The following is a 25,141-nucleotide window of genomic DNA, read 5'->3' as shown; positions in this document are numbered from 1 at the left end:
TTGCCAGACATAGCTTTATTATTTCAACATGAAACAATAGTGAATCAAATACGATGTAGAACCGAGATCAATTAAAAAGCAAAAACAGTAAAAAAGGAAGTAAGACAAGACTCGCTCAACTTTAAAAGAAAATATGCGCCTAGATTTTCTATATTAGTATTTTTAATTTTCATAACTGTCTAAAATCCCCCAAAACCTGGATAAAGCCAGATTCTACAAATCTTGACTTTCTTTGACACAGAGGATAAAAAATTCTTCTTTAGTTCGATAGAATTCCCATAGTTCAAAACGCATCAAGTAGATAATGAAATGTTCAAGAGTGCAGTTTAATTATACTGGGCTGTTTGAAAAGTAGGCTACTATATCAACTTGCAGTTATAGGGATGGAAAAACATAGGCTATTAATCTAAAGCCAAAAGACGTCTATTAACAACAATCCAACAATAATAGCTTCTTTCCAAGATCCTCTTTCATAGAAGAAAAAAATCGGAAAAAACACAAACTAGTATTTTTGCGACTATAATTAGACTTAATGTCTTTTGAATTAATAATAGCTTCTTTCCAAGACCGTCTTTCATAAAAGAAACAAATCGAAAAAACACGAACTTGGATTTTCGCGCCTATAATTAGATCTAATGTCGTTTGATTAACTAGACACCAGATCTCCCCCACCCCCTCCTTCCTTCCCATATCTCCAAATTTTTACTGAGAGTATTGGTGAAGCCAGTTGTCAAGCAGGTTTGTTTTTATAGAAATGATATATATTGTGAAAACTCAATATGCTATCAAGCCGAGAGATGAAACATTCAAATGATATGATTAGTAGCACTAAACGGAAACAAAAGCAGCTGAATATTAAATAGCTTAAATGTGCTAGATGAGGTGCTGAACTTCTGTGCATATTGGTCCATGATCTGTTCTTGTCTGAAATTCTCAACTATAAAAAAGTCGTACTCGAGATGTCGTTACTAGTAGATCGTCATCAAAGAATTTGGTTTCAATAACAACATTGCCGCTGAAAAAAAGAAAAAAAGGATAAAAAACCCGCTACGTCATCTTCATCAAAGGTAAGGGATATTGAGCCATGCTTAGCTTAAAAGATGTGTCACTATAAATACAGGCTCCAGATAATGGGCCTTTTAGTGAAGCCACCTTATAACTAATGAACATAGTCAAAATAATGTTAATAAGTTAACAAACTTATTTTATATAGTTGGCAAATTTTTGTAAAACCCAGCCAATCACTAATCTGAAAACAAGCATGTGTTGTTATACAAATGGGGATTGAAACAAGTACTTCTCTAGAGTAATTTTACAATCGAAGTCAATAACTTTCAGTTGCTCACAAAAGAGTATACGTTTTTTTTTATATACTCGAAGCCTAGAGGTAACTGAGTATATCTCATTTTAGTGATTACATACAGTCAGTAGGCTTTGTGAAAAAGTGAAAAATTTTCTACATATTTTGGTAGGTATGCTCTCTATTGTCCCATGACAGATGGATCGATTCAAAATTTTCTAGGAAGTTTTTTTTGGAAGGGAGAGTACGGAGATTTAGAATTTTTTGCTAGAGGTAACAGAGGTTAATTTTTATTTCTCTGCTCCACATAAACAAGTATACGCATGTAAAACAGATTTTTGATTGGTTTTATACAATTTTCAAGTAAGGCGTGGTTGATTCGGGATGCCTCAAGTCAAAAATGAGATTTCAGGCAAGCAAATAGTAAATACCTTGCTATGTATAAGTAACCAAGGCTAACCCTAGGGATTGAACAGCATTTCCAGTTTCACTGCCGAAAAATTCCTAGATTCGAAATAATACACCGTTGATATTAAGGAACAATAATATATGCAATTAAAATTGCTTTTGGGGAGTAAGGTTTAATACTTATACTTCTCCATGATTCCAAACTTAAGACTGATTTCCTTAAATTTCGTAAAAGATCGCAAGAGTGGCTGATCGTAAAAGATCGTAAAAGAGTGGCTGATTGACATATACTGACATTGACACATTGGCAACCATTCTCCTCCTCCAGCTTACCTTATTCAAAGCTTCTAATTCGAAAAAAAGACATCAATCGCTGCAAAGAAATCAAGCTGCTATAACTACTATCACAATCCCGTCAAAACGATGAACTAGCCAAAAATGACACATCAGTCTCATGTTTTGATGGAAAATGATGATAGATGAATGACACGATGGAATGATGTTTTATATCATTCCAGCGTTCATACTATGTCATTCCTAGCCTAGTAGCAGTAGTAGTAGCATTAATGTATTATCCAAAAGAAATAACATAGACAAAATCAATCGGTAGCACACCAAAAGCGTCGCTTGCGAGGGTGAGCTACTAACAAAAAAGAACGAAAAATAGAAGAAAAAAATAGTAAAAACAAAGAACAAAAAAAAACAAGTTAATTTATAATAAGCAGAAGGGTGAAACCTCGTACTGAGAAATAAAAAACTTACATAAATAATTCATACACAATAAAACAAGATAATATCATGATCCTGAAGCAAAAAAATAATAATAAACAATTATTGCCAGTATTAATTCCATCAATCTCAGTCTGTTTCAAAGGTATACCTACCAAGCAACCCCACACGCAGCTCGGTTTTAAGTTGATTAATGGACAATTCTTTGGTACTTGGTACAACCTTATTCCACAACTTAGCCCCTCTATAAATAACTGAAAAAGCAGCCCTACTTGAAACTAGGCGAGGAACCTCAGTATCTCCACTTGTTTGAGTTCTGTGACCCTGAACATTAGATCTTTCCAGAAATATTCCTCTAAAGCATTATGGAACACGCCGATAATAATACTTGTACATAAAAGTTTTATACCAGTGTATAAAAATCACGCAATCCATCTGCAGGCATTGCATTAATTATACTGTACATTGACCTGACCGAATCCCGGTTCCCTATTCCACAAAATGATCTATTGGCATTACTCTGCAGTACGCGGATTGGGCGAAGTATTGAGGGGAAAGTCCCAATACATACAGAAGAATAATACAAAATATACGGATATATCAGAGAAAAATATAATAACCATAAAACATTTAAAGGAAAAAAAGTGTTTTAATTTACGGATAATCCCTAAATTCCGCGATAGTATTCTACTTATAGCTTTTATATGGTACTTGAATGATAAATTTTCATCAATAATAATCCCAAGGTACTTAACGGAACTTGACCGCTCAACAATTTCAGGTCTCCAGCATTTTTTTTTGTGGATGACACGCCCAAGCCAGCTATTCCGCTCTTTCATGACCCATGTACGCTTTGTTCACACAGAGTCGTGTTTGGAACCTCAAGGACAAGTTTTATTTTGAAAAGGTGAAACGTATCTTCCTCTTCTTTCTTTAGTACGCAAGCTCCAGTGCCGTCTTTAGCTCATCACTATTAACTCAATTCGTCGCTGTGTATCACAAGAAAATTCATAGTTACTGCCATTACTAATAGCTCTTTGCAACACCAAACAGCCTCAGGTAGCCTATGCTACGAAATAGCAGTGGTACATCTGTTACAGGAGATCAAGCAAATGTACCTGAGTAATTATTTTGTCGATAAATTAAATTCCAAATAAATATTATATATTTAAATCCAAAATAACGACTAGATCCGTCCCATAATATTTTCTCAATCTCCTCCACAGCTAATATTGTTTCAGACTAAAACAAGATCTAAGAGCTCATATGGCACTTGTGACGAGGCAAGAAGAGCTAAGAGCCAAGAGCTCATATGGTATGAGCTCTAACAAAATTCTAGGAATCAATAGATTGATTTAAAAGGAAAATCAGAGGCTTAATGCAGGTCAGGATTTAAAATAAGAGCTCGGAGTCACGATGTCCTTCTAAATATCAAAATTCATTAAGATCCGATCACATACTCGTAAGTTATAAATACCTCATTTTTTCTAATTTTTCTTCTTCCTTTAGCCCCCCAGATGGTCGACTTTCGAAAAACGACTTTATTAAGTCAATTTGTGCAGCTCCCTGACATGCCTACCAGTTTTCATCGTCCTTAAACGCCCAGAAGCACCAAACTCGCCAAATCACAGAACTCCTCCCCCCAACTCCCCCAAAGAGAGCGAATCCAGTACGGTTACGTCAATCACGTATCAAGGACATTTGCTTATTCTATCCACCAAGCTTCATCCCGATTCCTCCACTCCAAGCGTTTTCCAAGATTTCCTCTCCAACTCCCCCCAATGTCAAGAGATCTGGTCGGGATTTGAAATAGGAGCTCTGAGACATGAATTCCTTCTAAATATCAAATTTCATTAAGATCTGATCACCCGTTCTTAATTTAAAAATACCTCAATTTTTCTAATTTTTCCAAATTAACACCCCCCAGCTCCTCCAAAGAGAACAGATCCGTTCCATTTATGTCAATCACGTATCTAGAACTTGTGCTTATTCTTCCCATCAAGTTTCATCCCGATCTCTCCACTCTCAGCGTTTTCCAAGATTTCTGTTTCCCTCCTCCAACCCCCTATGTCCCCGGATCCAATTCGAGTCGAAAATGGAGCATCTGAGACATAAGATCCTTCTATATATATCAAGTTTCATTAAGATCCGATCACCTATTCGCAAGATAAAAATATTCAAATTTTCACGTTTTCCAAGAATTCCGGTTTCCCCCTCCAGCTCCCCCTAATGTCACAGGATCTAGTCAGAATTTAAAATTAGAGCTTTAAAGCACAAGATCCTTCTAAATATCAAATTTCATTAAGATTTGGTCACCCTTTGGTAAGTTGCAAACACCTCATTTTTCCGAATTATCCCCCCCCCCCCTCCCCAACTCTACCAAAGAGAGCAGGTCCGGTCATTTCAGTCACGTATTTTAGACAAGTTTTTATTCTTCCCATTCATTTTCATCCTGATCTCTCAGCTTTAAGTATTTTCTAAGATTTCCGGTCCACCCCGCAACTGCCCCCCCCCCAATGACGCTGGATCCGGTTGAGATTTAAAATAAGAGATCTGAGTTACGAGGTCCTTCCAAATATGAAGTTTCATGAAGATCCGATCACTCCTTCGTAAGTTAAAAATATGTCATTTTTTCTAATTTTCAGAATTAACCCCCCCACCCCCAATAGAGCGGATCCGTTCCAATTAGGTCAATCACGTATCTAAGACTTCTGCTTATTTTTCCCACCAAGTTTCATCCCGATCCCTCCAATCTAAGCGTTTTCCATGATTTTAGGTTTTCCCCCACCCCAAACTCCCCCCAATGTCACCAGATCCGGTCGGAATTTAAAATAAGAGCTTTGAGACACGATATCCTTCCAAATGTCAAATTTCATTGAGATCTGATCACCCATCGTAAGTTAAAAATACCTCATTTTTTCTATTTTTTCAGAATTAACCCCCCCCTCCAACTACCCCAAAGAGAACAGATCCATTCCAGTTATATCAATCATGTATCTAGGACTTGTGCTTATTTTTCCCACCAAGTTTCATCCCGATCCCTCCGCTCTAAGTGTTTTCCAAGATTTTAGGTTTCCCACTCCCAACTCCCCCCCCCATGTCACCAGGTCCATTCAGGATTTAAAACAACAGCTTTGAGACACGATATCCTTCCAAACATCAAATTTCTTTAAGATCTGATCTACCGCTCGTAAGTTAAAATTATTTCATTTTTTTCTATTTTTCCGAATTAACCGCCCCCCCCCCCCCACTCCCCCCCCCCAGATGGTCAAATCAGGAAAACGACTATTTCTAATTGAATTTGGTACAGTCACTGATAAGCCTGCCGAATTTCATCGTCCTAGCTTACCTGGAAGTGCCTAAAGCAGCAAAAACGGGACCGACAGACAGACAGACCGACAGAATTTGCGATTGCTATATGTCACTTGATTAATACCAAGTGCCATAAAAAAGTAACATAAAGTAATAAAAGTGACCTGCTCAAGATGGTGACAGAAAGGGCAAGTGAATCATAACTATAAAAAAGAGGAAAAAGCAAATAAGCGAAAAAAAAAAAAAAAACAAGAGCTCAGTGGCGTTGGCACACACGACGGATAACAGGCAATTTTAATTCATGAAATTTTAATTCATGAAAAGGCAGGAAATGATGAGGTTAGTAAACACAAGAGAAAAAATGCACTTGAAGCAGTGTCACGACATACAACTTTCATATAGTGTCTAGGACCATATCCAGGGGGGGTTAAGGGGTTTGAATCGACCTCGAAATGTGTTTCATAAAAACATAAAAAAATGAATATAAACAAACTTTTTATGCGTTTCTTAGAGTTGTTTTTTAAAGCACCCTCCCCCCCAATCCTTTTGTAACCACTGCCCCCCCCACGAAAAAAAATCCTGGATATGACCCTGATGATTTCACATTAATTCCGCTGATAGGTCAGCTATATCCTCCCTGAACAGGCTTTTCTGCTAAAAAGAAAAGACAAACCTAAGCGAAGTGACAATGTTAGTAACCAAGAACAGAAAAAATGCAATTGTGACATTTTCTCAACATTCTCATCTTATATGATTTAACAATAGCCCTATAGAGATTACAAAGTTCCTGATCAGGGTCTTCTGATACCCTCCCCCCTCACAAAAAAAAGTTTGCGAAATGAAAATGCTAGTAACCATCGACAGAAAAATGCAGCTACTCTATTGTCACGAAATTCACCTTTCATACGATTTCACACCAGTCCTACAGAGATGTTAATTTAAAAATTCCTGTTGAATAAATATGGACAATCTCAGAAGATGTTGGCAGCCTTGGCATACACTGTTTTTTCTACTTAACAAATTTCTATCTATTAAAGAAGATAGTAAAGCTTGGCTCTCATAAACAAGGTTTGCAGAGCTGCAATTCCACATAAAAATGGCTGCTATGGCATAACGACTTTCTTGACAACAAGATAACCGACAAAAAATCGCAACGGTAAAAAAATTGCCAATTCATTTTCCCATTAAAAAAAACTTTTTTAAATAAAAAAAAATTAAAAAACATTAAAAATTTGTTTACATTCATGTCTGTTACATTTTTACGAGTCGGATAAACATTGGGGGGGGGGCGTTTTCAAACCCTTTGTTGTTGCTGCGTTAGCTATACTTCAAGAGTCTCACGCAAAAAGTAAAGCAGCTGGGTGAGCTCCGGGATATAGCGAAAATATTACGTGATCAAACAACAATCTCTACGTCAAGCAAGAAAAAGAAAATCAAAACGGCGTAAACAAATTTACAAGTTGATAAGGGTCCTAAAATATGCCAATATCCCATAAGAAACATAGGTTTCAAAGATCGAACTCAGAGTCATTGTAAGGATGTCCATTCAGTATGATTTAAGGGCCCCATGTGATACCCTGGGGCCAACATGATTCGACCCTATGCTCTTAACTGTTTATCCTTCTGTCCTTTAAAGAAGAGAAGGACATTTTTCGAACAAAAAGCTTTTTTTCACGCTCTTCATCGAAATTGGTAAACAACAAAACAAAAACAACAAGAAAACCTGTAATTGTTAACGGTTCGCTCGGTAGGCTTGAATTCGACATAATCAATTGATAGAAATAGCTACTTACTTGAGTACTTTAGCAGGCATCATCTGTGATTCGGGTGCAGCATCAATTATTGATTGCCACGTGTTTGTCGAGTTTGGGATAACAAATCCAAATTCGAAATTCCATTCTTCTAACAATCGATTCTAAAGGAAAACCGAAACTATAGGTTAATTTATTTGTGAATATTTATATACACTGTTATGAACTATATGAAACTATAGGTCTATAGATTTGTGAATAACAAATCTATACACTAAAGGGTATATAGTTAAAATTATTAACTAATAATTTATATAGTTAATATTTACATAATATATAGTATTTATTTATATAGTATTTATATAGTATAATTATATAAAATATTTATATATTTTATATAGTTAAAATTATTAACTATATAGTTATTATAGTTAATAATAATTATATACACTAAAGGGGACTGCCACAATAGAGCCAGTGGGCTACAAGTGCCAACTGACCACTTACAACGTGATTAGGAAAAATATAACAACAAATTTAGAATGTTATCATCATCTTTTAACCACAATTTTATGAAGAAAATATGCAAACAATTGGATCAAATTATTCACTATAGAGACTTTAGAATGTAAGGTAAAGATAAAGAATATTACAATCCCTACCGGCGGTGCTGCTTTCCGTTTTATTGTCCTTCATCAAGGAAGTTCAATGGGGGGGACCCATCCTCTGCTTTCGCAAACCCCTTTCTGTTTACCTTCCCTAGATTCCTCTAAGTACCCCAAGCCTCATGCTCTTACACATTTTGAGAATGACTCAACTCCTTTTTTTTCACTGCTTATGTCAAAGGTCATTGCTAAACACCCTTTCAGTCTTTTCAAGGATGGAAAAAATGATCAGGCAAATCATCTTCGCACATTTCTCCTGTCATAGCCAACGCAAAAGCGTAGATTAGCGATGTCTCCCATATTTTCCTTTGTTTTAATAATCGGCTTTAAGTCAGATTTGGCCTGTATCGCCGATTAAAAAAAAAGTTTCAGCTAGGAAACGTCAGCCAAACGACTTAGTCAGATTTCAAACAAGCTGTGTAAGAAGCAAAAAAAAAACAATCTTGCTACTCAAGTTGCTCAACATATCACCGACAGAAAATAATTTTGGCATGCCAATATTTAATCAGATTCTAAATAATAATATCGGGTTATAATAATATTGGGATAACAATAATTAGTCTGGGAATAAATTACCTTAATAAAGAAACAAACCTTAATTCCCCCCATCCCTCTCTCTTTAGAAAAAAAAAGAAAAAACAGAATAACTTTTCAACTCAAGTTACTCACCAGGCCAGCAACAGAAAACATAATTTTGATACCAACAGTTAGTAAACAAACTAGGGTCAAGTTACCTCCAAAACACAAAATCGCCCCCCCCCCCCCCCCAAAAAAAGAAACAAAATGTTCTTGTTACTCAAGCTACATACTAGGTGAGTGACAGAAAACAGAATTGAGATTTTAGGAACTAGTAAATAAGTGGGGTAAATTTCCCTAAAATCAAAACAATGCTCGATTAAAAACAGAAAAATTAAATAAATAAAGCTTGATACAACAATTAGCCGCCAGGTGACGGACAGAAGATCAAAATCATTAACATTAAAAAACTCGGAATAAATTACCTTAAAAAGGACACGCTGATTGATTCGAAATTTTTCCATTGGTTCAACTGACGAGAAATTTACTTCTCTTGCGACAGCTCTACACGTTAATATGCTTTGGGGTACTATAGCGCTGTGCTCCTCGTCGGGCGACGATCTAAATAAACGAAAACAGTTAGCAAACTATTGCTTACCAATAAAACACCAATATAAGCAGAGTATTAATATTTTACACAAATATTATAAGCACTTTGAACCTTTTGAATTTTTTTAGGGAGTGTGTGGCAGGCCAACACAAAAATAAAACAGCCCTTTAACTCTAGGACTGACAATTTTATTTATATTTTGGCACTCAACTTTAGCATTTACGTTTACATTACGAATTACATTTAGCATTTCTTGGCAACTTGGCAATTTCCTTTTTCAGAAACTGAGATCAGACACTTGTTACTACACTAGTTTTGCCAATTACACCAACTATGCTAATTTCACTTTAATTTTTGACATTAGCAATGTATTCTGGCAGTTAGAGAAAGATTATAAGAATATCTAATTTCATTTGATAGTAACAGGGAAAAAAATCCTTTAGGTTTTGTTATGATTTCTGTTTTCTCCTTTAACAAGAATGCAGTCAGCTTAAATTGCACAGTTGACAGACACAGTCAGTTTCATATAACTGTAAAAACACTTACATATCCTTGCTTTCTTCCCAAAGAACATTTCCTGAGTCTACATCGACTAAGCGAAGCCAATTTCTGAAAGAAAACAAAAAAAAATAAGGAGTAACCGAATGAACAGATTTTCCAAAAGACGCAAACAGAAAACACTAATGCATGCATATATATCCCAACAGGCACTTACTCGGGATTTTATTCAGGGCGGGAGGGGGGTGGATATAAACACAAAAAAAGATAAAATCGACCGTATTTTATGATAAAAATTAGAAACCATTGATATATCTTAATTTTTTTTCACCTCCTGCTTAGCAGCTTGGGGCAATATTTTATTTTCAACTTGAAAATTCTTCTATACATCCTATAGATTTTTTTAGTAATAGACTATAAAAACCTTTAAAGTTTCCTTAACAACTTTATGGGATATCTTAAATAAATTTCTAATTGAAAATAGCGACAAAATCCTATGTGTGTTTGAACTTAGTATCATTTTTTGTCCTTGTTGTTTTTTGTTATATCTGTATAGCCTACAGCAATGCCCAAGGTTCCAAATTACTTTTAAAAAGTTCCTATTTCTAGCTTAAATAGCTTAGTTGTCTATTCAAGAAACAGAACCATAGAAAAAAATTACAATATTTAAAAACAAGCAAAAAGAGTCATATTTCGTCAAGCACAAATCTGTCATTTCCCTGCGTACGGCAGCTGAGGCCTAAATCCGTTTTCGCTGTTTTCAAAGTACCTACTGCTTCTAACAACTCATCACAGTGCCAAGCAATCTCTGGATTACACAGCAGCACATTCTTCTTTTCGTCTCACTTTGTTCATATATTCACTATTTCCTCTCTACAATGAAGTTTCAACCTCCTACAAATACTTCTTTGTGACTTCTCTCAATTCCTTCTGAAGATGTCCTGCTTTGGATTAGCCCCAGCTGGATCGTGAAAATTATGGTTTATAAGTAAGAAAAAATAAAGAAAAAGTAAGACCCGACAATCTTAACCTTTCTGCCAACGTGACCCTTTACAGTGATATCATACAGCATATCATGGTTGCAGCAATACCTGAAATTTTATAACCAAAAATTTCAAAGAATATTTAAAAAAAAAAACTATCTACAGAGAAAAAATTGTCATTTGCAGCTGACTGATCAATGGTGAGTATTATTTCAATAGTGAGTATCCCAATAGTAAAAATTATAAAGTTAGATTGAAACGAAAATTACACATTGGAATAACCATTGACGAAAACCCTATACGGGAAAAGAACAACCCCCACCATGAACAACAAGGAAAGTCACTTTTATTTACATGGGTAGCACTTTATGTACCTTGTGTTCTCTTTGTTGCTAGTGGGGCACTGGAACATCATATGAGAGCTGCTTAAAGGCTCATTTGAAAGAAAATTGCTACATCTAGTGCATTTTGTAAGTTGTAAGACAACCACTCAATTTTTAGATAATTTGGTTTCTAATTCATTCAATATGATATTTAATTATCACATCGTCTAGTTATAACATGAACATCCTCAGCAGTTTCATCCAGAGCCTACACTTCGTATCTCTTGTTAATGCTCAAATAATTTCACTACTTTACAATTGTCCTTGTAAGGGATATCAGTCCCAAGATTGATAGATCTTAGACCCCCACTCCAGAAACCTTTTATTCAAAATCCTTCTCTCTTTGACCAAACTTTAGTTTTTTTCGGAATTCCTTACTGCAGTCTTAGGATATTTCTAGGTATTCATTTGATTAACCGTATACTAAAGCTGTACAGGAAACGTGGTTCGATATTATTTTTTATGGTTATAATAAAAGAAAGGTGAAAGCCTAATACCTAGCTGAATTCAATTTCCACTGATCTTCAGAAAACATTTGACCTAATTAACCACAATATTTTAGTTGAAAAACTTGTCACCAAGTTCAACATTGATCCCTTACTGGTGAAAATGGTTGCATCCTTCCTAAAAAATAGATCGCAGGTTGTCAAATAGATCGCAGATTTGAATCATTATTCAAATCGTCTCCCTGTCCACAATGGCATACCCAAAGGTATGCCATTGTCCCCTCCTTTTTTTTAGTTATGTAGGTCAAGGAGGGGACTCCTAGGTCTCCTCCTTTTTTCAGTCAAGATTAGTAGCCTCACGAAGGAATTTCCTGACCAATGGAAATGTTGATGACCTAACGGTTGTTGAAACTTGCATCAGAAATTTAATGAGAAATCCTATGAGTATCCTCAATAAAATTAGAGATGCGGCCTTGGATTTCGACATGACAGTAAAACCCCTCTAAGTCCATGATAATGCCAATCTGTTTTCTCGAATCCTCGTCCTGTTTTCTTAATCCTATCCCTCCCAAAATTTCTGACCTCATTTAAATTACTCGGTATCAAAATTTCTTTAAACTTAAAGTGGGATATCTACGTCAAAGACATAATCCGCAGAGCAAATGTGTCTATCACCCTCCTTAAGCTCCTAAAAAAGAAATTAGCGTCCCCCTTCCCATTCCTTAAAGATTTACACGTCTTTTGTCTGCCTCCATCTCGAATATGCTTGTCCAGTTTGGTAACCTGGTATCTCTCACAAAGGATCGGTAAAAACTAATACAATCCAAAAAAGAGCCTTGCGAATAATTTTCAATGAAGGCAAGGTGAAATACTCTCTGCTACTAAAAAAAGATAGTTTGGAAACATTTAAGCGAAGGAGGGTTTCGTTGGTCCTTCATTTTGCAAAATATGCAACAACAAACCCTCGGACGGCAAGTGTTTTCTCCAAACGTCGCTCCCCACCCAGAATACAGCCGCCTCGAGCTGTTTCTGAGCCCATTCCTGTTTTGTCCCCTTATTCGCTGCGTTACTTCCAGATATGAAAAAAAAATTTGCCCCCTAAATTGAATAGAATATCCCACTAGTTTCTTCTTTTTTTATTGGTTGATGGTGCTACCCAGGTTCTTGAACTTATTTGTTTGCTTTACCCCCTTCCCCTACTCGTTTTTTAGTGTCCCTTTTAATTTGTATATATTTTATATTTCGTTCTCTTTTTTTGCGTTTATTCACTTATTTTGTCCCCTCCCCCTTTTTTGACCAGTTTTTATCTTCTCAACTCTTTTATTGACTTTATGCAGTTACAAGTTTGTAACTTTATGCAGTTACAACTATTTACAAGTTTTTAGTGTCCCTTTTAGTTTATACATATATATATTTATATCTCGTTCTCTTTTGTATTTATTCACTTATTTTGCCCCCCCCCCACTTTTTTTCTGTCCCTTTCAAAAAAAATCTAACTTGTATTTGTTTAAGTTCAGTTTGACCTGTTTTTACCTTTTTAGCTTTTTGACTTTTTACAGTTCAATTATTGACTTATATTCATTATGATTTTTTTTCGTTGCTATTTTTGCATTTTTGCCAGTTTTCACGTAACCATATGATTTGTCGACTCCGAAGTCCAAATTCAGCTCTTTGTGGGTTTGAAATAGCAATTTAAAAAAATAAATATCTTATCTAACTGTGCTTTGGAGATAAAGAATTACAAAGTATTGTGCATTTTCGTCATCTATTTTCGGCAAAGAGGGGCAAGCACCCCAGGCGGGGGGCGGCAAAAAAGCTAAAATTATAATATTTATGGGCAAGAATTAAAATATTTGAAGTACTGTTGGCGAAGCAGGAAGTGACAGTCTACATTTGCCCCCCCCCCTGAGAAAAAACCTGTTTCTGGCTCTCCCATCTGGGGCTAAATGAACAGCAGATCATCCCAAAAGGGGAAGGAAGAGGTCATAAAAAAGGATTTAAAGGAAATTGAAGCTTTATGGGAGGCAATAAAGAGTTCGGCTTTGAATAGGATGAGGGGGAGCACGCAGAGCTGTATGAGCCAAAGGTGGCTTGGTGCTACAGTGAGTTGTTGCTAGTAAGTTAGTATTAAAAAATTTCTCTCCAAAGCTTTTTTCAGCTACTTCAAACCTATTTTTTTTATCAATCAATCTGCCTACAAATTTATACATTCCGAGCCTTCCCATCTCATCTCCGACTATTCCTGGGACATTTCTCTCCTGATGTCTATCAGCGTCAAAAGTAGCTGATAAGCACTTACCCTTCTTAAGCTTCCCCTTTAATTTAACTGCAGATATTGCCAGAGGGTACCTTTCGTAGTGCTATATACCCTAGTGTCTTGTACAGATCCTGTACTGATCCAACCCGGTCCTATATTGGTTTATTGTTTTTCCAAAATGATATCATATTCCTCATAGCAAATTGGTAATTGGATGGCTTATAGTTTAAATTTTTGACCAAGCGCTAACAATTCAAGTCAAATCGCTTGATTTTAAAGACCATACCTGAAAAGTTATTTTCTGGACTTATAAAGCCTTAAAATAAAGATTATCTTTAACTATATAAGAAATGAAAGCTCTCTCTTTTTATATATAAGATCAAATTGGCAGCTTAAAATGAGCAACATGCAATAAAATGAAGACAAAAGACTTTTTTAGGGGGGAGGGGATTTATATTTCTTATATAATATCTTATATAATCATATTTTTTGTATAAGGTTAGAACTGAAGAAACCCAGTAAAAATAAACTAAAAGAATGCGTTCTGTATGAAACAGTAAAGAATTTGTAAAAATATTTTCAAGTGTTTAATTTGCTGTTAAATTTAAGAACACTGGAAAACTGAAAAGCTTTCGTTTAAGCCAAAAATGAAAGAAGAAAATCATCCAAAAAAGACCTTCTGAGAAGAGAAAAAAGAAAACTGAAGAATACCAAAAACGGTTTCTAGGAAATTTTTAGTATTAGACTTTAACAATCCTCAGTAAAAAAAAGAAAAAGATTATTGTAAATGATTTTTATACTACTGTCTATATTGGTTCAACTTAAGATTAAGTAAAAAAAAAAAAAACATGTTCTATTTTACTGAAAGTAATGAGCAAAATTAAAACTTAAATCGAAAACAAAATAATTACGTATATGAGGGGGGTTGATCCCTCCTAAATTCCTTGCTCTTCACGATAAAGTTTTTAGTACTTTTAAAAAAGCTTCTTATTGTTCTAATAAGTTCTAAAACATGTTATTTTTACTGAAAGTAAGGAGCAACATTAAAACGTAAATCGAAGACAAAATATTACGTATATGAGGGCGGTTGATCCCTCCTAAATTCCTTGCTCTTCACGATAAAGTTTTTAGTACTTTTAAAAAAGCTTCTTATTGCTCTAATAAACCAAACCTTATGTTTCAGGAGTCACTGTTGAAGAATTGGGACAAAAAGTCAAACTTCAACATAAAGAACAAGATATTGAAAAGGGGGCAACTCTTCTCATACACTTAATAATTTCTGTTTGTTTTAAGCTTCAATGTTACTCATTACTCTCAGTTGAAAAAGCTTGCTTTTTTAAATTTAATTACTGACTGTTTTTTAAATAATGCTAAGAAATCCAGCTCTCCTTCCATGGAAAGATCATCTAGACAATCCAATCCTGGTAAAAATTTATCCAACCCAATTACCACTAACATCTCCTCATGTAAAATTGAGTTGGCAAAGATAAATTAAGACAAATAATAGGAGTTGCTTAAAGAAATGCTGGCAAATTCTCTCCCATATAAAATTTCCCCTGAAAAGTTCACCCCTCAGAGCAAAACGGCTATTTCAATTTTGATTCAACAACTTTGCCGAAAAAAGAGGCGTGCGAGGGGGACTTGAAGCCCTCCAATCTTTTTGGTAGGATTCTAGAGTACGCTGAATCTGAGGAAGTGAGTTCCATTAAGATTCCTTGACTTTTAGGGGGTATTTCTCCCTTTTTTGAAAAATCAGGCAAGTTTAGTATTACCTTCGATGGATAAAATTACACTTAGTTAACGTTGTATATTTAGATCAGCATAATAAGCCGATTCTTTTCATATATCTATTGACATCAAATTCTGATTTTTATGATAATATATGTTAAAGATATATTGGAGGGGGTGGAAGACGTAAAGCTTAAAAAGTGCATTTTTAAGGCCAAAACAATCATGGTGTAAGTTCCTCATTACATAAAAGAAAAACATTGAAAACTAGTAATAAAGATAATAAACAGGTTCAAACCAAAACATAGATAGAATAATGGTAAAAAAAATAGAGAAGAGAAGTAATTGAGAACTTTCTGATTGGAGGGAGGGGTCTGAAATAATAAAGTGTCTATTCTTCAATTTTTCTAGAAGATACAGGATCCTTAGAGCCAATTTTAGCGGACTTGCTTCGCCCCTCTCTTTACACAAGCATGTATTTGTGAATTTAGGTTGTAAACATGCACTTGAATAGAGCACAAGGAAAACTATTTTTTAGTATTTAATTTTTTACTTCATCATAAAAAGCTGCATTAGGAATACAGTGAAACTTTGAAACACAATCAACTAAATAAAATTCTAAGCAGCTATACTTGATGACAAAACAAATTGTACAGCTCTTTACACCAAATGAAATAAAATATGGTAGCTAGGAGACTAATTGGAGGTGATTGTTACAAAATATATGTGACACACCAAAGTATGATGAGTTATTTTTACCAATCATTTTGATTCCCACTAAAAATATTGCTGATTATTAAAATAATATGATCAGCTTAAAAATCCACATATACAACAAGTAATTATTAGGAAGAAACTTATCCAATTGTTACATGATCTCATAAATGGATCTAGGTGTTTTCTTAGCAGGGTGGTGTGGAGGGGGTCGAATAAATATTTCCCTGTCCCCTAATACACAGTCAATACTGTAAATATTACAATCTTTGTTCAACTGCATAAAAAGTGGCATTTTACCATGAAAAGGTCAAATCAGAACAATTTTTATGGACTTTCCAAAGAATGTTTCAATGAGCATTTCGCAGAAATGGGATGGTATGTCACAAATACAGCTCTTATTTGAACTTTTCATGGTAAAATCCTATCTTCTTTTACAACAACATTGTAGAAAATACAAAAAAAAACCATAAACTTAAACAATTTTTTTTAATTTTATTCTTCAGTTTGTCCTACCACCTCTCCTCTAGTGTGCCCCCCAGGGTACTTGCCTTCTTCAGGCCTCTCCCCTAGATACAGCTCTGTATGACACATAGCCTTGCCCAATTTGCATTTCAAGGAAAAAATTCAGGGAAATTACTTAACAACAAAAGATTCCATCCAGCAACAAATGAAAAATAAACTAGAAAATAAAGCAACATACATCCTGAAACCACTTAAAATACTCTCAGCCTTTGACAATACAGCATCAGAGCTTCCAAATTGTTGTGCAATTTCAGATACGCTTTCAGCTTCAGTTTTATTCATTATTCTATTACTTCTTCTCCTAACCCTTTTACTTCTTTGCAAGAAACAATCATACAATTAACAATCTCTGGTACCTGAAAGTAAAAAAGATTTTACAATTTGTCAGTAGCACATATACCTGATAAACCATTGCAGTAGCCTATATATATAGACCTTTTTATGGAGAGAACTAAAATTGGTTTCAGAATACAGCGTTGTCAGAATACAGAGGTTGGGAGCTTACAGTTAAAAAAAATTCCCAAACAACTTTTGAATTTCAGATACTATGTGAAGCAAAAAAACCTGGTCCTGCTGCAAGAACAAGAAGATAATAGTTTAATAGTGAGAAATAAAGTACAACAATAACAATAAAAAAACATAAGTGTAATTGATGGGAAATAAAGTTTGTCCCCAGCCAAAGCTTGTTTTATTATTATGTAATGTTAAATCCAAATAGTTTAACATCAATTGCACATTCACAGCTTAAATAGAAATCAATTTTGAATGCCCATTGATTTTACTTGCCAAAATTGACATGCGTGTTCTGGAACTAACAATCATAAGTATTACAGATTAGGATAATTTGGTACATGATCAATAATTATTGCTTTATTTCTAAATGTAGAAACAAATCTAGAAAATATACAAAGATCTGATTTCCTGTTGTTTGTATGATAGTTCCATTCAAATATTTGTAATTTCATACAGGAAAAAACAAAAATATCATAGTTTCTAAGGTTCTTTTCTTCCTTTTATTCTCATGGAAAACACTAATGTCCCAGAAAAGTTGAGACTGAGACTGCATGTAGGTGCACACACAGGGTTTCACCCAATAATTTTTATTGAATTGTCCAATAAATCCTTATAACATGTCCAATCTGGTGAAGCCTCCCATACAAAATGCATCCTCTCCTAAGACCAAATTAGCCATACAAAATGATTGCATGATTTAAAACTGAAAAGAGATTTTTATTTTCCATAAAAAGTAAATTTGTCCTTATTTTTGTAAGTGCTTATTTTTATTACTGTCTTTCCTAAAATAAACATCCTATTTAATATGACTTAATATAAAAACACCTTAGATTTGATAAGACTAAAAATTTGGACTAAAATTGTTGTTAATTTGCCCCACTTTTTCTAACCTTTATATAATAAAAGTGGGCCAGAGAGTAATAAGGACAAGGTTTATGGATCTATGGGTTGATATTGAGTTATACACATGATATATTTAACTTAAATTCGTGTTTTAATGCAATGGAAGAGAATTTCACAGCCCTTAGGAAAACATATATGGATATACTAGTGTTTAATGAAAACACTGGAGGTTATTTTTTTTCACCATGAGAGCAATACCCAATTCCCAATATGAAATTTGGTAATCCTACAGTTAAAATAGCTTCAAGTTTAGTGTGCCTTAGTCTGCCTATTGTTTGTGATGTAAAATCAACATTTGTTTGTTTTTTTATGATTTTTCTAGTAAATTTCATAAGGCAGATGGGATGCTTATATCTTCTAAGATTTCTTGGAATTGTCAAATTTGCACACAAATGTATTATTCCATTGTTATGCCTCATACTCATGTTCTTACTCTTTCTCCTTTTTGGTCTCAGCTATTTGATAAAAAAAATACACTCCACTCTTGTTTTTATTATTTTTTAAAGCTTGAGTTATACTTGAACTCCTTGGAAAGGTAATTCCATGATAAGGATAAAGTACCATATTTTTGTGATATTTTTCTTTATTAGTGTTCACCTGAAGTATTTTTCTTGTACTTTTATTCTGTTTTTATATTACTCCACTTGGGATTTCTATCTTTAAAGTGGGCAGTAAAAAACATACATCTCCTGCAAAATAAATTCCTGTGAATATATCTGGTAAAGCATACCCTAATGTTAAGTTGGCTTGTCTAGTGGCTATCTGAGCAGTCTTTTCTTGGGAAAACAGCAAATGACTTTGGGTAAGAAGATTGATCCCTAAACACTCCCCCCTTCCCCCTGCACACACACACCAGCTCATAATTTGTGTGATTACTCCTTTCTTTGCTTTGTCATATGACAATTGTTTATCTTGATTTTCCTTGTTTAATACTTTAATGATCTTCATTGTGGATCCTAAAAGCTCAATTCTTCTGAAGAACAGCTGCTTTGTTCAAGATCTCCAAAAAATCCATTAAAAATGGCTTAAGGGATGACATGGTGGAAAAAATGTTCTTTTCAAATATTGGTATCTGAGCATCTTGCTTAAATTGGATATTTCTGGACTAATTAAAGTAATAAGCTTCTTGACCAACCATTTTGTGTACTTGGCTATAAGCAATATTTGGTAACCTAGACTTACTTATAATTCAATTTGTTTTGGACTCTGACCTCAGATATTTTGTAAGTACATCCCTATGTGATAATTTATCAGTGAAATGAATAATGTTAGAATGAATAATTTCTGGATATACAATCATGATTTAATGATTATAGAAGATACACACTAAACACTATTTGAAACACTATTACTAAACACTATTTGAAGAAACACTATTTGAACTGCAGTGTTGAATTGAATTTTGAGAGCCATGTTAGCCATATTTGAGAGCCATGTTAGCCATAGTTAAGCATCAGTTGATTATTAATTGTACTTTAGTTTTTCTCTGGAAACAGCATAATGAATGCAATAAAAAACTAGTACTAATGAGATTTGGCCAACCAGATTGTCTCTGTGAACTAGTCAAGGATGAAAAAAAAGTTGAACAAAGTGGAATTCTTTGCCATATCAGCTAAAGAAAACCATAAATTACTGACAATTGTCTTTTTTGAGCCTAAGTCCTAGTACATAGGGAAGAGATGGGTGCCTGCACAACAACCAAAGTAAATGAAATATTTGGTCATTTAGAATGCTACACTGAAGGTGTAAATAAAGGTGTTTCAGAAATGATAAATATCTTAGAATTTTTAAAGTTGTTTTCAGAATTTTTAAGCGTAAACTGGGAGAAAAGAATATTGGTAGAATGCTAGTTTAGCTACTTTTTCCAATCTTGGGAAAGGGTTAAGTTAGGTAAAGGAAACTTTCAGGGATATGTTTACAGACTAAATTATGTCCTGGGAAGGTATTTTGAAGTACCTATCTCTACTTTTTCTCTCTCTAAAGGGTAGTAACCTTTGATGACCTTTAAAAATATTTTTTTATGAATGTGAATCCTTGCAAAACAGATTTTCTGCTTTACCTTTATTTGTACTTCAGAACAAATTAAGATCCATCTTGATCTGTTAATTGCCCCATACTTGATTATGTAAATGATTGAACATCAAATGCATCCCACTGTGGGATGGATTTGAAATGGTTGGGTTCTGGAAGATTCTGTATCTTGTTGGTTTATCAACAGCTTGACATAGGGGGAGGTCATGTATACAATCAAGAAATGGTTGTTGTGTAGCATCATCTTCATGATAACCAATCCATCTTTCCATGATATTTGTAGGAAATTAGAGTCCATAGCTATTACCAAATTACCTTTATTATACTCAGTAATTGTTCAAAAATAATCTACTATGGGTTGTTTTGCAACAATTTTTCGATGGAGCTGAAGGGCTTCTACAGATACAAGCAATTCTTGTAATATCAGGTCAAGTGGAACCTTTAAATAAAAGCAGACAAATTCAATATAAACACTAATAGGGGGACTATCAACCATGTTAACATTATATTCTGTTATAACTATTACCAATAGATCCCTTCTGCAATTACTTTAACTCAAGTTTGGCATTACCTGGAATATAGATATAACTATTCTCCAATTGAGAATTGCTATTCTTGGGACTCATCTTTGTTAACATTACCAAACCATATCCCTTATTTGTTACAAGGCTTTTTAATTGCTTAATTTTATTTTTTAACTGATCTACATTGGCTACTAGTAATAGAAACTCCTTGCATTTTTCTATATAATCTTTTTCATCCTTATCTACTCCACTTGGTTCTGAGACAATGTGGTCAGTACACATCAACTGAAACAGAAGGGATGAAACATTATTACTACTTGAAAGAGATTCAGCAGTGACAAATATTGCTGATTCTGAACTAGGTACTGAATCACTTTGCATTCCATTATTTACATCAACAGCAATCACAGATGAACAGTACTTACTTTCAGAAGATAAACTATGCTTACTAAATACACTATAAAAAGAAGATGGAAAATCACTACTCTATTGGCTCCAAGTTTTTTAGACAATTTCTATGCTTTCTCTATCCTCTTTCAAATTGTCTTTACAGAACTGTACTGCATCTTTAAGTATATGCCTTTCAAAAGACTGTTTGGCTATTTTAAATCCAATTGAAGGGTTATTCACAGTGAACAATACTGGGACATTTGGTGCTGATCCTGCTAGAGTAATTGTGATTGAGTTCTTTGGCCTAAGCTGCTGTGCATTAAAAACTTCAGTGTCAATTAAATAGTTACACAAGAGGAAGTGTTTGGTGAAAACAACATCAGCCTTATATTGCTGATTATGGCTGTACAGTTTTCTTCTACTATGATAAAGTACAAAAAACTCTTTTCATCTTCACAGTTTTGCTAAATTCTAATTTATGGGGTATCAAAGGTCTGCAAATACTTTACTAAATTTAGAAAAAAAATTGATATGGCAATTCTATTCAAATAGCCTAATAGGAGTAAAATTACAGCAGTTCATATAACTGGCTTACCCATAAAGTGAACATATCACTTGATGCCTTTTTTATGCTCTTTATGAATATAATAATTGCTTCTATCTTCATTTCAAATTTAAGCACTTTTTAACCTAACCTTATTATAAATAAATTTAGTACTGAGAAAATGTAGTATTATTATGTCAAAAATAGCATAGAGAAAATATAGTATTATTTTGTCAGAAACAATGGATAACTTGTACTTTAATTGAAAATTCATCATTTTTAAGAGCTTAAATTTAAATATTGTGGTAAAAGCAATTATCATATTTGTAAGAAACATTAAAAAAGGCTTCAAATAGTATAATCACTTTATAGGAAAGCCAGTTATATGAACTGCTATAATTTTACCCTAATAGGAATTGCACTTTCAGAAATAAAACAAGAGAAGAAGAAACTGATAACATAACATTTAGGTAAAATTCTAGTTAATTGACTTCTTGCTATCATGGAAAGGGTTTAGGTTAGGAAAATGAAACTTTCAGGGATGGGTCTACAGGCTAAAGTATGTCCTGGTAAGGTATTTTAAAGTACCCACCTCTACTCCTTCTCTCTCTAGAGGTCCCTGAAATTTGCCTACATGACAGGTCTATTACCTATTGGAATTTTGACAAAACAGCATTTTACCTTAATTTTCAGTTAAAAGTTGCTTTTTCTCTGCCTTTAGTCTGAAAATACAATTCCTATTATTTGAGTAGAATTTTGGGTCATATCTTTTTTTCAAAATTTAGAAAATGAATTTGAGTATCTTTAAAACCTTATAAAATGGAATTGAGCAAAATTATGAAGCTGAAAGCAATTTAGTTGTACTTCAATTAAGCAGAAGATCTATTTTGCAAAGTTTCACTTTTATAACACAAACATTTTAAAGGTCATCAAAGGTCAGGGCCCTCTAGAGGGACATACTTCAGTCTGTAGATTCATTTTCCTAACCTAAACCCTTTCTGAGATATCAAGAAGTCAATTAACTAGAATTATAACACATTTTTATTGTCAAAATTTCAATAGTTAATAGACCTGTCAAGAAAGGAAATTTAGAAGAGGGTTAACATGGAAGCTCAGCAATAGAAAGCCTACACTCCCAGAGTGTGCTTTGGACCCTAGAATCATTACTGAAAGTTTCAATTTTCCTAACCTAGCCCTTTTCTAAGATAGTGAAAAGTAGCTAAACTGGAATTTACTAGAATATTTTACAGGTTACATTGCTCTTTTCCCCATTGCTCTTCAACTGACTTGGCAATGTAACAGAAAACATACAATATGTAACTTACTGAATATGTGCAACTTATTGTATGCTATAGCCTAGTCACATATTTGATTATTAGGGTGTGTAGGGGGTCTTCTAGGCCTAAAGAGTGATGATGTTAGCCCATAATAATAGGATACCTAAACAATTTACTTGAATACTACTACTCGTAATATGTCAAACCAAATAAAGGCTACAAATCCTTATACCACTACCCCATGTTCAATCGTAATATCTCCTGTACTAGTACCTTCTTATAAGTGGTTATTTTTAACTTTTTTTTATCGAAAATTTAATAAATTTCTTTTATGAATCGTCGATAAAAAAAAAAGTATGTGAGTGTCATCTATAAAAATATTACTATCCTTGTCTTGGACATCTTAGATTATCCTGTATACACCTTAGTTTATCTAGTTTACCCTGTTTTGCACATCTTTCTTTTTTATTTCGCAAATCAGCTGAAGGATGCCGTAAAAAAAATAAAAGTCCCCCTTAAGATGCCCCGGAAGTTAGATCTTGATAAGGCGAGCCATTTCAAAAACTTTCCCCTCGACATTTCCTCAGATGTTCATTTCAAAATTCTCAGCCTGGGTAGTTCTCGCTGCAGAAGCAGTAGTCTCAGTGGTAGTATTAGTTGAAGTAGAGGTTTGTAAATATTGCCTTTTGGTCAATTGATCATATCCCTTGTCAGTTCCTGAAAGTTCAAAATTAATATACTCACTCATTCCTGAGTTAGACCTTTTTGACAACCCGTATGCACATGTTTTGATGTGGATTTAGTTTAACAATTCCCTTGGCACCCTCTGGAGGGCTCGCCTGAATGCCATTCGTTTTGTTTTGTTTTTTTTAAGTAAAAAATATCACAAAAAAATATTTTTGTATTTTCTATACGTAAATACAAAAATATCAGTGGTGTGTAATTATATTAGTGGTGTATGTTTATATTTAAATATCAGTTAGAATAAATTTCAGGAAATTTTTCAGTAGGAATAATTTAATTTTAAGTGCTTTTAGGAAAAAACTCTCAAATGAAAACAGCAATTAAAGTGCTGTTTTTTTAAAACAAAAATGAGTAAATTTTAAACGACAAGGATTCCTGGTAAAGGGATAATTTATTTCATCAATAATATATGTAACTATTTTGCATTTAATCTTAAGAGAAAATCAAACTCAAACCGAAATTACAGAAAGATTTATTGCTTCTGTAGATTATAACAGATGTATTCTTGTCTTTATGAAATTTCCTACGCCTTATAATAGTTTAGAGAAGAAGTAGAAATGCTCAAAGATCATCCTGCCTGCATAGATACTACGTTTTGATTTTATAACGGCCATGTGACTGGGACCAAAACTCGGAAGATTTTGCACTGGAAGAATCTTCCATGGAGAAGCAAATTTTCAGGGTTAAACTTTTTCAAACGCCTTATAATAGTTTAGAGAAGAAGTAGAGATGCTCATAATTTCTATACAAAATTTCTCTTTAGAATTGCCCTATTTATCATTTTAGACATATTTTATCGGCATTTGGTTGTATTGATATTGGTTATAATGTGTAAAAATTGTATTACTTTTTATTATTGTGTTGTACATGTATTTTAATTGCTGTTTGACAATGCATAGTTGCAGTATTTTGACTCCCGTTTTTCAACGCAGGCAGTTGCTGCAGGCAAATAACCCCCCTCCATTAGCAAGTCAAGCGATACTGTTCTGGCTCAGTGAATACTGTCTGAAGTGACACCCAAGCAAGCTAATGATTATAGAAGGCACAGAACAACTGAGTGATACGAACGCATATGACCTATTGGTCGAACGCGTCAATCCCCAAACAACAACAACAACAACAAAATTTCTCTATATTTCTTGCTTTCTCTTTACCGATTCAATTTTAGGCGAAGAGGGTAATTGCCTAAGGTAAATTTTCATCTGGATTGAATTGCCCAGAGGATATTTCTTTGGGGACGAGGATTTTTTCGTGGAGATGGACCCAGGTACTCTGGCGGTCAGAAATTAAGCTTTAACATTAAACATTAAAGCTTAAACGAACAAAATTACTATGTATATGAGGCGGGTTGCCCCTTCTTTAGCGTCCCGCTCTTAACAGTGAAGCTTAA

At 34.0% G+C, this 25,141-nt stretch overlaps 1 protein-coding gene across 2 annotated transcripts; it reads right to left on the bottom strand.

Moving 5' to 3' along the window:
- Positions 1 to 23,370, bottom strand: LOC136026596 (retinal rod rhodopsin-sensitive cGMP 3',5'-cyclic phosphodiesterase subunit delta-like). Of its 2 annotated transcripts, none has more exons than XM_065703313.1 (6): positions 23,281 to 23,370; positions 17,004 to 17,181; positions 9,838 to 9,900; positions 9,167 to 9,302; positions 7,543 to 7,664; positions 1 to 1,015 (listed from the first exon to the last, which is right to left on the bottom strand). In XM_065703313.1, exons 2-6 carry the CDS (start codon positions 17,105 to 17,107, stop codon positions 934 to 936), a joined length of 507 nt encoding a protein of 168 aa, XP_065559385.1. In that variant the 5' UTR covers positions 17,108 to 17,181; positions 23,281 to 23,370; the 3' UTR covers positions 1 to 933. The 2 variants fall into 2 exon arrangements, with proteins under 2 accessions (XP_065559385.1, XP_065559386.1); XM_065703314.1 differs by having other exon boundaries at positions 23,246 to 23,295.
- Positions 23,371 to 25,141: the final 1,771 nt, after the last annotated feature.

The sequence above is a fragment of the Artemia franciscana genome, chromosome 4 (assembly GCF_032884065.1).
Source record: "Artemia franciscana chromosome 4, ASM3288406v1, whole genome shotgun sequence".
NCBI lineage: Eukaryota > Metazoa > Arthropoda > Branchiopoda > Anostraca > Artemiidae > Artemia > Artemia franciscana.
Note: the sequence above shows the minus strand (reverse complement) of the source record. Positions and strands in the feature narration are given on the sequence as shown.